Consider the following 12,915-nt stretch of genomic DNA (forward strand, 5'->3'; position numbering starts at 1 on the left):
TATAACCATGATGCCCTAATTTATTCAGGTGTGGTGAATAACCTGGATAGCTCCAGGGAGCCAACAAGGGGCCCACCAGAAAAAGCCATTTCATTCCATTTAACACTGGAGTTTTCCAAGTACAATAAGCTACAATTTTTAATTTAACAAATCACTAATTAATTACCTGTTCCTCTGGATCGTCATACTCCACCACCTGGATGGTGTCACCAACTTCGAAGCCAATTTCATCTACATCCTCACGTGTGTACTTGTAGGTTGCACGCACACGGTAGAGCACACCTTGTGGTAGTCCTTCTGTGGTCGCACCTGCCGATACAGATGGCTGTAGTCCTCCATCTTAAACAAAATATTAAAAAATGAAGGTATATAAAGATTAGATTCCATTAACAAAGAAACAAATGGCAATGTTACCAAATTATAGAAGAGACTTATAAGACCGAGTAGGATCATTTATGCGTTAAATTTAAGAACCATTAACATTCACATTGGAAAACGAGCACAAATATGGAAAAGTCGCAACCAACATGTGCAACTTATGGGACCAACCAAACATATGAAATATCATGGTACATGCAACAGCTGAAAAAGAATATGGAGAGATCAATATTTGGGAAGCTTGAGGTGGGAGAGCTACGGTTCAGTGTGGGACTTTAATATATATACTGTGTATTATATATATTATATATATATATATATTATATATATATATATATAATATAATAATATATATACTATACTATTCATAGTCATTTACCTATTAGTCAATAAAGACACACCCATCCAGTTAGCGCCACACAAGATACATAAACATTCTAGTGCTAGGGTTAATACAACACTTGCTTTGCTGAGGTCTACACAACATTTAACTAAAAAAAAAGATGATTGTTATTTTTAGAAAAAAAAAAAAATTCAATTGAAAGTAATAAATCATTGTCTATACTGTTCAAAAATATTGAAAATTCTAATTAATGAATATCTTTTAGGACACTATTTTCCTATCATTATTTCACTAATACTCGCCACTGAATAATCAAACAAAATATCGGTGTACACATTGCACTCGTATCTTCTAATCCAGTGATTCCCAACCATTTTGGAAATGACCCTATTTTCTAATACTCAAAAGATGCCCTTTGAGAGTTGCAATGCACCAGTTGGGAATCACTGTTCTAATCCACAAGGTCCACAACGTATCTTACACTTATCATCCTGGTCTTACCGTGCCGACAACTACTTTCTCATGTCTATCATCATTCAACACTTTGCTATCTACTGTTAATACACATGTTATAGTAATTTTTCTGGTTGCTTTAATTAGTATATTTCAAAGCCTTTGCAAATCACACAAAATCTGGTCTTCTAGTTTATATATTTTATGATTATAAAGTAATTTTTACATGCCGGAGATTTTCCTGTGCTTCCAACCCGTCACTTAATTGACAAGATAATCATCAACTGATTGCCCACTTCCATAGCAGCACACAGAAAAAGAGGGAAGCAGTATAAGAAATGATGAATAAAGATAAATATAAAAAAAAATTGACAGCTATACAATCATCATATCTGAACATGCTTCAAAGTACAGTATGACAGAGAACCAGCACCACCACACCATCACTGGAAAATCATTGATAGACACTTCTTTATCAGCTACCCTCGTCAAATTATTAGAGGACATAACATGAAACAAAAAAGAAATCAGATATCCAAGGTCCATTATACAAAGGTGTTAATCATATAATTCTACAATACCAAGTATAAATCTGAGCCAGGATTCACACAGCACATACATGTTCACTTACACAATCTATATCTCTTGCCTCGATCATAGCAGCTTGGTCGGTATTTATTAATCAGTTTATGAGCTCTGAAGTGCTATGAGGATGCTTTCCATTCAATGTCCATAACAAAAATACCAATCTCATGGTGCTCTGGAAATCATAAAATACTTACTGAATACTGTATGAGCTTGGTTATCTGAAGCTCGCTGAGCTGAATATTTGGGTTGTCCGGATAATTTTCTGGCAAAACTTCACCATATCCGGACAGACATTTGGATAACTGGAGATTAGGTTATGCAAATTTTCCAGAACTATACATCTCAAGATATACATTATCAAACAAGAAGAAGGTAGGCTGAAGTTTACATTTAAATTATATTTTTACTTTATAATGTGGAAATTAAAATTATGTAGGTTGTGGTCAAAAATTGTGAATATGGTTATTTTTGGATTTCTCCGGTAAGAATTCTGCTTATCCAGATATCTGGTTTATCTGGTGAGGGGTCTCTCCCATGTAGTTCAGATAAGCAGCAAGCTTAAGACAGTACAGTACCGACTAAGCTGCCATGATCCGAAGTATGATGTATCATTCTTGAAAGTACACATGTAAATACTTTATGAATTCTCACTCTGGCTACTAGGTCATATATGCCCTAGTAGTCACTAAAAATATGTCAGAGATGTCATCACATTAAACAAAATTAAAAAATTAGCCATGCTATGCACATCACTATAATAATTCTACAAAGTTAATGTTTGTATAATAGAATGTAACTGCTTTATTTGTCCATTCAACATAATAAAAATATTCTTCTCATCTTTTAATAAGAGATATTCACAGTGTAAATTACTTAAATCCTGTACATCTCGTTGCAGGATTTCATTTCACATCTGTGAGACTGCTACTTCACTAACCAGCTGCAATAGTTTCTTAAATTGGTAACTGGGTATCCAAAAAATGAATGAAATTATTTTGATGTGAATGCTTTTTCCTGTGACAAAATTAATTTTATATAAAATTATACACAAGTCAGAGCAAGATGAAAATGATCAAAAACATGTGGAAATTTAGTTGTAGGTGTGAAATAGTTTGAGTACCATTGCACTAGAATTTACTGTAGAGTACTGTGCATAATAACGAAAATTGGACAATGTATAATTAATAAGGACTTGATCGCAACTTGATAATGGTCCAGGAGGGACTGAAATAATGTCGCTTCTCCGCCTTTGGAGTTGTGGTTTGGTCATAATACTGTAGTAACAAATAATGCAGATTAAAATAAATTGTCTTGCAGTAAAATATGAGCAATGCTTCATATGCAGTGAAAAGAGTGCATTTCATATACAATTATACATTACTATAGTAACAAGTTTGCTTTTATCAAATATTTTGACAAACCATATATGTAAGGCACTGAATATTTATGTATTAAGCGACATTTTAGACAATTGTACCTTATTATATAAAATGGTGGAATCACAAAATATTAAGAATAGAACAGTAGCTAGAGAAACTATAGTTCCTTAGTAGTTGTGTTAAGAGAAATGTGTAGAAAATATGATAATGCATCATATCTAAATTAGGGTGCAATAGATATATTAAAGCTACTAATGTTTTATATGCAGAGTTTATTAATAACCAACACATCTTGCAACAATGTAACTTTTCTCCAAGGGCACATAATAAATTATGTCATGGTAGTGTACCATATCTGGTGTCATTTGTCATGGTAGTAATTGCCCAAGTAAATTACTCAGTGATGGTAGTGTTCCATATCTGGTTGTTATTTTTATCAGTGTAGTCTACCCTACTTTGTGTCATTTGTCACTGTAGTGTACTCTATCTGGTGTCATGTGTGTCATGGTAGTGCACTTTGTGGTGTCATTTTCCTACACAAACCACATATGACCTAAACTGATGAATGCTTCTAGAAGCAACACACCCCACAGTATGTAAACTCTGTTCACACTTACACTATCTGTAACACAATTTTAATTAAGACAACTTGAACATCAATATTTTTGAAAGTACAAATTGCTCTAAGGTTTGTAGCCACATTCAGCGGGTAAATACAGAAATATCAGTAGTGCTTTCAGAAACTGATGATTTGATTCACGTCCAACTCTGCCCATCAACAGTGTAACGAATCAAGTCTACATTCAAGGACATGGTGTCTTAAAAGTGTCCTTGATTTTAAAAGATAAACATAACCTGCATAAGCCATGCATAATCTACTAGCAAAATGTTAAGTTGCTACATAAGTACCAAATAAATTTGATGGAAAATAAGAAAACTCCCTGAGCCACTGAACTCAAAACATCAAAAACAACTTTACTTAAGAACTTTACTACAAATCTCTACTACAAGCAAGCAATATGCCACCATAGTGTGGCACCTACTGTATGACACCCACCACCATGGTCTGGCACCTACTGTATGACACCATCACCACCATGGCCTGGCACCTACTGCATGACACCACTACCACCATGGTCTGGCACTACTGCATGACACCACCACCACCATGGTCTGGCACCTACTGCATGACACCACCACCACCATGGTCTGGCACCTACTGCATGACACCACCACCACCATGGTCTGGCACCTACTGCATGACACCACCACCACCATGGTCTGGCACCTACTGCATGACACCATCACCAATTATGAGAAGTCTTAACAAAACTGAAGAGCCAAAAATTGGTGATTTCACTGAAAATTGCACAGAGATGTTTGGCCTGTGACCTGACTTGACCGTCTTGTCACTTACCCACAGGGATGTCATAGATCTCTTCCACCTTTTTGTCCAGCTCAGCCAAGGGGGACGTGAAGGAAGGCCCATTACAGAGCGCCGACCCAGCGGCTGGGGAGAGAGAGGGAGCCATATTGCCGGTGTCCCAAGATGCATGGGACGAGTTGGTAACCGTGAGATTGCCAATGGCCGTATTACCATTTGCAGTCTCGACCTCAAAGCTCTCCTCCCCCCCTCCTGCCAGCCTGCTATGTCCCGAGCCTGACACCCATCACACATTAGAATGTTACGTTGGAATGGGACAAACTAATAGTACATCAGAAACTGTAACATGACATAGGAAGGGGAATATTTTGTTAGTTATAAAATGCTTTGAAATAAACATTAATAACTTAAATAGGATGCAGTGGCTTAGTAATGTGAACACACACACACTATATAATATATACAATATAAACCATAGTAAAGCTGAAAATTTGTCCAAATGTTTCTCGTTCATAAACACATCAAAGAATAGGAAGCACAAGAGCACTCAGGCACATGTTCAGTTTTTTTTTTTTTTTTTTTTTTGCTACTTGCATTTATATAGGCTTTTTTCATATTATATATATAGTGTGAAAGAATTTGTTTGTGTGATGCATACATACATGCATCACACTCACGTATAATATTCGTTTTCTAGTGAATATTTTCCATTCTATATAAATACATTCTACCATCTAGAGGTGAAGAAACACTAAATCACTTAATCTTTCCATTATATTTCTTTGACATTTCATCAACACTGACATCTTCAGCAATAAATGCTTTGACTCTTAAGGACACAGATATTACAAATTTTGCACATGAAATTAGTACAGTATACCTGTATCCCCTGTGTTAAAACATGTATTCCTGAAGATGGCACATTGTTGACATAACTTAGAAGAAATAAAGTGGAAAGATTAAGTGATTTAGTGTTTCTTCACCCTCTAGATCAGCGATCACCAACCTTTCAGTGGTCACTTATCACCAAATTCATAATTTTAAATCCCACGGACCACTAAGGTGAATCCCACGGTCAACCAAACAAGAAATGATACTACTGTTATGAAAGTCTAACTATTTGATGCCATAAAATATAAGTTAAAGAAAATACAAAATAAATTTTGTCTCGCCGACCACAGGTTGGCGACCGCTGCTCTACATGGAAGAATGTATTTATGTACAATGTTAAGTATTCATAAGAAAATTAACAATAGTCACATGTGTGTTTTGTTCACATGTTTTGTAGGCTCATATTTCTCTAATAATTTACATATTATTAATGATATTTCTAAGGCTTTCACATCCAGTTACAAAGCTTCTATTATGCAAATAATTTTGTTAAAAGGCTGATTTCTCAGCATCATTGGCAAATCTTTTATTAATGAAAATGAATGTGTGTATGTGTTTTGGATTAGGGGCAACAATTGCATTAAAACATCTGTCAAAGTCAGATTTTGACTACTATCCCAGATTGGCCATTGTGTTATCGAGCTACTGCATTATCGTCACTCTCACTGATAACTAATCCTCCAACACTATCATGTTACACTGTCTTTAGAATGTTTTAAGACAGGCACTCATAATCTGAGGAAGGTTAAGAAAGGTTTGAATATGGGCAAAAATATATACAGTATACTGTGTACTGCCGCTCAAACTGACTCTGCTCAAATCACCTCTGTCGACTTACATTTTAGTTATTTGTTGATATAAAACCTTGCTACAATATACCTTTTCATCTTACCTGATACTATGTTAATTAAGGACCTGCCCAAAATATCCATTGGGTAAATTAGATTTTATGATTTATTAATTATATTTAATTATACATAGGTATACTAATAAGAACTTTTTATGAATGCGGGGACAGTATATTTCGTCAATGAGTTGTTGGAAGTCGTGGAACTCGACGAGTTCCAGTCCAAATATACCTGCCTGTTTGGCCTGAAAATTTATGAAAATTACGAGTGCATCTGATGTTCCTCATATTTTTCAATGGGAGAAAAAGCTTTTGGTACAATTGATATTCCAAAGGAATGAGTTCTAATGAGTTCTGTTCAGGCAGGAGTACACAGCATTTTAATACTGTACTGTATACAGTATAGTATTAATAAATGATGATTGGAATATTGCAATTAAGGCACAACATATATATATATATATATATATACCATTCATAAATCACTCAAATATGAGGAAATCTATAATACAGTATATACAGTAATACTTTTCAGTTGCCTTACCTGTATTAGCTAAAATTTAGCAAATGGTATGACCAGTTGACTTATTAACAGCGCTGCTTGTATTAGCAGTGACATAATATATTTGGAAATATAAAATCATGACGTAACAATTTTTACATACGCAACATATTCAGTTTTATTACTGTAGTAATTTGAAACACATTTAAGCATATTGTACAAATCATTTTTGGAATGTTCCTTCATTGCTTCCATAAATCTCTAAAATACCTTCCTTAAGATAAACAAACATGAACAAACTTGAATTAATAAGTTCTCATCCTGTTTGTCCATACTTTGTTTACAGCCAACATTGTATATTTTGAAAAATATAACCTAAATTTTCCAATTACACTTTGTACAACAAAGAAGGCATCTGAAATTCAATTGTATTGTTACCCATGAAATAAATATACAACTAGTCAATAAGATTAGAATCTGGTGATTAAGAGTAAAACATTTTTCTAAAGCCCTTTGTAAAGTTGGATGGAGGTACACATGATTGAAATTTATTGTGATAGATAGTGATAGATATAGTACAGTGACAGATGTACACAAATTAAATTGACCTTAAAGGGGACAGGAAGTCAGTGGCTTGTTGAAGGTCTCTCTATTCTTTTTGAGGATCTCTTCCAACTGGATATCCATTTGAATGAATATACATTTAGATACAAATATGGATGGACATTTCCCATTTCCCACTGTCCAGAACAGGGTACATGTTAGGCTTAGTGAGGTCCCGGACCATGGGCCAATAATTGATCTACATCATACCATGTAAATTTGGTTTACTATCAGTATAATAACATGTTTATTAACCACTTAACTGCGCCAACCGAGAAAACTTTTTTTTTTTATTTTTTCGTACCCATTTTAAATGTGTGCGAGGTTGGTTGTGTACGAAATGGATTCTTAAGACCTCGGAGCAGTGAGAGGCAGCCATCATGGAAAAAAATCCCAGAATGCCCTAGAGGTGCTGGCTGGGTTAGTACTAAGTGAGCAACCATGGGTGGTGCATGCGCCTCTGGCTCCCAAACGCCTGTCTGACGCGGTGTTGAAAGATCGCATGCTGTCGGTGAAATTCAAACCTTATTGTTTGAAGAACATAAGGGTCATAATATTGGTGAAGCTAGGCGCAATAAGGATCTAACACAAAGGTCGGATGCAAGTTATCCAGCACCTATTAGGACAATACAGTGAGTGTATCCAATTATAGCTCTGAGCGTCTTCCTTGCCCACTTATGCTATGCTATCACCAATTTATTTAGATGAATCGTTTTCTGCATTCAGTGATGATGCATCCAATACAAGTAGCATAGATGAATAGTGTTAGCGGCTTCCATGGTGGTGTTTTCCATAGATATTTTAAAGAATAGCTGAATCTCTTGCAGACTGACGGACACTCATTGAGGCTGGCTGAATCTCTTCCTATGTGGGACCTTACAAAGCGATTTTTTCACGACTATCTTACAAATTGATCTTTTCCTGTAATCTTTTCAAGACTACCTTATGTTTTACAAGCTTGGCTACATACCACCTACAGGTACTAATGCCAAAGGTGTACGTGAGTGCGTTATTTGCAGCACACAGAACGAAGAAACAGGAACCGAAAATCTATCTGTACCCAGTGCAACAACGGCGAAGTCGCACTGTGTACCATGGACTACTTCATTGATTATTACTCGCTTCTGAAATACTGAGTGTGTAATACAGTGTGTTACTGTGTAGTGTGTGAAACTGTACATATTGTAATTATAGTGAATTTTTAACATGTAATATTGCAACAATAAACATTTATTGTGGACACATTACTGACACATGTATCACAGTTCCATGAAACATTATGAACGTTCTACTGTATACATATTGTAAAGGACACAAATATGCATCATATACGATAAAAAAACAAATAAAACCGCATTGGAAATACATAGAACAAATAATTGAAAATATATCTGTGGCAACACCCAGTGCTTGAGTGGCCCGCACGACCGTGTCTGGGGGAAGTCATGCATGGCAACCAGGCCCTGATGACGTCACAGCACACCTTGTCCACATCCCCACAACCAAAGTAAGTGGAATTTGGTATTTATTTTTACATAGACATGTTCAGGGAAGGTAATTTATCATTTTACACAGAAAAAAAGAATTTTTTGGGAACGCTTTATATCATGCGCATAGGGGAAATTTCGCAATAAACTCAGTGCAGCACGTTGGTTAAAGATTTCAAATGACTTTTTTTTTTTTTATTGATAGTGTGACTGAAATCCAGAGAACAGAGCACTTTCCAACGAGTTCTTAATATTTAATGGATCCTACCTACTACAATAACAGTGTCTTCACTGCAAGATGCGTGCTTCACCTAAATTAAAACAAAATGATATTTAAAATGTCATGCTCCAAAGAAATGAGCAGACTGATGTTGTGAAGTAAGCAAAGTGTAGCGACTTCAGTTCTTTCAATTTTTTTGCCAGATGGTGTAGGCTACTCTGTTGTTTTTCCTGACCACATCTATATGTGTCGCCTACCTTTAGAGACAAGCATCTTCACAGCGGAACTTTATGCTATTTTGTGTGCTCTTTGTCAATCTTCCTTTGTTGTTGTAGTTGATTCTCACAGTGCCCTCATGGCTCTGGAGTCCTCTAATCCAGTCCATCCTGTGGTAGTCGAAACTCAACATTGGCTGTTATCTCCAGTAGATTGAAGACAGTGGAGTTTTGCTGGGTTCCCAGCTCTATTGGTGTCCTTAAATGAGCGTGCGAACGTTGCTGCTAAGGAGGCTATTGCACTTGTTCCATCTCCCATAAAGGTTTTCCTTATTATGATTTCTACTCGGATATTCATTCCTCAATCCTTGCCCGTTGGTCTTCTGTTCCTGATAACAAACTGCATGCTCTTAAGGGTAGCGTTTTCCCATGGCCTTCCTCCTACCACTGAAACCAGTAGTGGGAAACGGCTCTGGTGAGGTTACGTATTGGCCAATACACGTTTAACTTGCGGGCATTTAATGGAGCGCCGCCCTGCTTCTTACTGTCCAAACTGCACTGTCCCTCTTATAGTCATGCATATCCTTGTTGAATGTTCTTACTTCCAGGACGTGTGTGTGTCTTGCTGTTTCAACTATATGTGTGTCACTATAGCACAGTGCAAATATTGATGAACAACTTCTCAGGGACTCAAATATTAGTGAGATTGATTGTGCAGTTTAAATTATTATACTGTTTTATTAGCCACAAGACTAGTGTACTGTATAGTCATTTAGGTACTCAATTTTCTGCTAACATTTATTATAATATTACAGTATATAGAAACTATTATAATTTGTAAATTTGAGTACAATACAGTATTTAAATGTGCAAAAATAGTTTTTATCATTTGCTGTAAGAAAAAGTAAAGCAAATTTCTGATAAAATATTCATAAATCCTTGTAATTTGTGAATTCAGAATGGGACCAGAAAAATATGAAAGAAATTTTGGAAGTGCCATTGCATATAAATATGATGCAGAAAAAAAAAGATAAAAAACCTGACTACACGAGTATTTCATTAAAGAGACTATAGCGTGAAGACCAACACCTAACCTATGTTCTGTACCGATAAACCGGTCCCTTCCAAGATTAGCCCAGGTTAGCTTACAAATTAAACTTCTGATGCCTAATCCTCATCAAGCTTACACCAAGTAGCAACATTATCTGTAACTCGGTTATTAAGCATATAAAATATAAAGCATTAAATAAAATAAATAAATAAATAAATATATTATGTAAATTAAGCAGCCATGCAAATCAAAAATGCATATTAAAGACAATGTAATAATATATACTAACAGCAAAGTTCCTTTCATAAAAAAAAAAAACCAGCGTTGAATGTAATGAAACGCCATTTTCTGGGTGAGACCCGGAGGCTCCCCGGAGCTTTACCGGCTGATATGCTAATGTCAGACTTTGGCATCAGTCATGTGTATGGAGTTCTAGGGCCTACCGGGGACCACGAGCCAGAACCTGGCCCCCTCAGAGAGGCAAGGGGAGCAATGGCCTATAGAAACCCCCGTGTGGTTGGAAGCATTCTATGTCTGCCATCGACCGGGTCAAGCATCCAGAAAGGTAAGCATTCCAAAACAAACCCCTATTCTGGTGAAAATTGCTACCTAAGCCGAACTAGTGAATAGAACTCTTCAACAGAAAACACGGAAACTAGTATGACGTCATACGTCACCGCGCCGCTGTCTGCGCAGCTCCCCCCTCCCCGGGAGGGGGAAGGGGGAGCCCCAGACCTCCCACGCCGGCTATCCACCCATCAGTTCTGAGGCTGGATGTCAAAACACGCGAAAAACGCCGACCGGAGGGAGGGAGGGTTGCCGGGGAGCCTCCGGGTCTCACCCAGAAAATGGCGTTTCATTACATTCAACGCTGGTTTTCTGGGGGGAGCCCCGTCGGCTCCCCGGAGCTAACTACCCACAGAGGAAGGTCAAAGGGACAAAACCGGGAGGCGGACACCACGCACCCCCCAAGGAGGCGAGACAACCGGCAGCAAACGCCAACCCAAGGCGCCACAGCCCCGAAAATCCCGGGAACAACACGAGAACCACGAGCAGCAAGGCCCCTGCACGAACACCAAAAATCCATGCCCGAAAGACTGCAAGGCCACGTCGCCCAGACGGCAGCGAGAGCAGCGAAGCCACGAACGCCACAGGCATGAGGGAAGAACACAGGCAGCTTAGCCGCAAGAACACGGCTGACCACCCGGGACACCATCACCCGCGAACCGGGAAGAACAGAACCGGATCAACGCAAAACGCGCTCCGGACCCAAACGCCGTGGCACGCAAACAACAGCAGAGGGCCGCCACTGAACACAAAAACGACACACCCCCGGCCCGACCAACAAACCCTGGACCCCTCCAGAATGCAGCAGCCCCACCCCGCGCCAGAAAAGATGGAGACTGCTGCCATCAAACAACCAAAACGCTAAAACCGAAGGAGCAAGAAAACACAGCAAACCGACCCCCAGAGGCAAAGGCCCAAAGGAAAGAGCCGACGAAAAAACACACCGGAACCGAAGGGGCACTACCAACCGAGGAGAAGACAGAGCACGCTGACCAGAGACCAGGATGGTGCAAGCGGCGCACGAACAGGCCGGAGGTGAAATGACGCACAAGACAGCTGACTAACGGTGCAGAAGCAACACCAAGACCGAAAGCAAGCTGAAGCGGCTCCGCCTGCGCCGCACGAAAAGAGGCGACAGTATGTGGCAAGACGACGGCCCCCAACCCCTACTAGAAAACCAAGCCGAGAGTAAACCAAGCCAACAAGGAGGACCCACCGAAGAAGGGACAGGAAAAGGAAGGACCGCCAAAATACCCCATACTGCCGCCAAGAAAGCACGCAGGTGGGACACCTACCACGAAGCCACCTGACCACCAACCGGAGGCGAGACCACGAGGCAGAACATAAGCAGCCCCGACAAGGCCCCCCCCCGAGCCCAGGAAAAAGGCGGAGCCGCGAGAAGATCTCGGGCGCGACCACCGAAACCCAGGCGGCACAAGGAGATGGAACGTCTGCCGAACAGAAAAACTCCGAAGCATGCAAGCCCGCCAGGAGTTCAGAAACGACGGGTCCGACGCGAGACATCGCAAGAACCCCCCCCAAAAAAAGGAAAACAACAACAACCGGCAGGGCAAGCTAGGAAAACCAAAGAAGGCGGAAGGGTCGCCGCCAGAACAGGACCCGAACCAAGGAGCACGAACAACTGCAACAGACCGAGACAAAGAAGCACATCACAGGACACAGGCTGACCAACGCCTAAGAACACACGCAGAACATTCCTGCTGCAGAAGAGGCAGGAAGAAAGAGCAGAAGCACAAAAAAAAAAAAAAAACCAGGAGAACAACCAGGGGTGGACAATCAGGCAGGGACAAAAACCCCACGCAATCCCCAGGCACAAAACGGCAGCAAAGCGCCACTCCACAACCGGACACAGGAACAAGGACACGCCACCGTGAAACACGGTACCAATGCTCACGTGCAGCAGCAGCAGCAACAGGCACCACTGCAACATGCAACATGTAAAGAGCAACTCCCCTCTGCAAAGGCAGAGAACGGAGCAGGCAGACC

General features: G+C 39.4%; 1 protein-coding gene across 17 annotated transcripts in view; it reads right to left on the minus strand.

The window, feature by feature from the left end:
- The window catches only part of Amph (amphiphysin), a 185,232-nt gene that overhangs the window by 4,985 nt on the left and 167,332 nt on the right, over positions 1–12,915 (minus strand). For 6 of the 17 annotated variants that reach the window (XM_069303478.1, XM_045766036.2, XM_045766037.2 and 3 more), the window contains 2 exons: positions 4,559–4,651; positions 167–339 (listed from right to left, as the gene is read on the minus strand). In XM_069303478.1, the coding sequence (XP_069159579.1) occupies positions 167–339; positions 4,559–4,651 (266 nt within the window). Of the gene's footprint in view, positions 1–166; positions 340–4,558; positions 4,802–12,915 lie in introns of all 17 variants that reach the window. The other 11 variants (XM_069303479.1, XM_045766040.2, XM_069303475.1 and 8 more) reach the window with 5 other exon arrangements.

The sequence above is a fragment of the Procambarus clarkii genome, chromosome 50, assembly GCF_040958095.1.
Source record: "Procambarus clarkii isolate CNS0578487 chromosome 50, FALCON_Pclarkii_2.0, whole genome shotgun sequence".
NCBI lineage: Eukaryota > Metazoa > Arthropoda > Malacostraca > Decapoda > Cambaridae > Procambarus > Procambarus clarkii.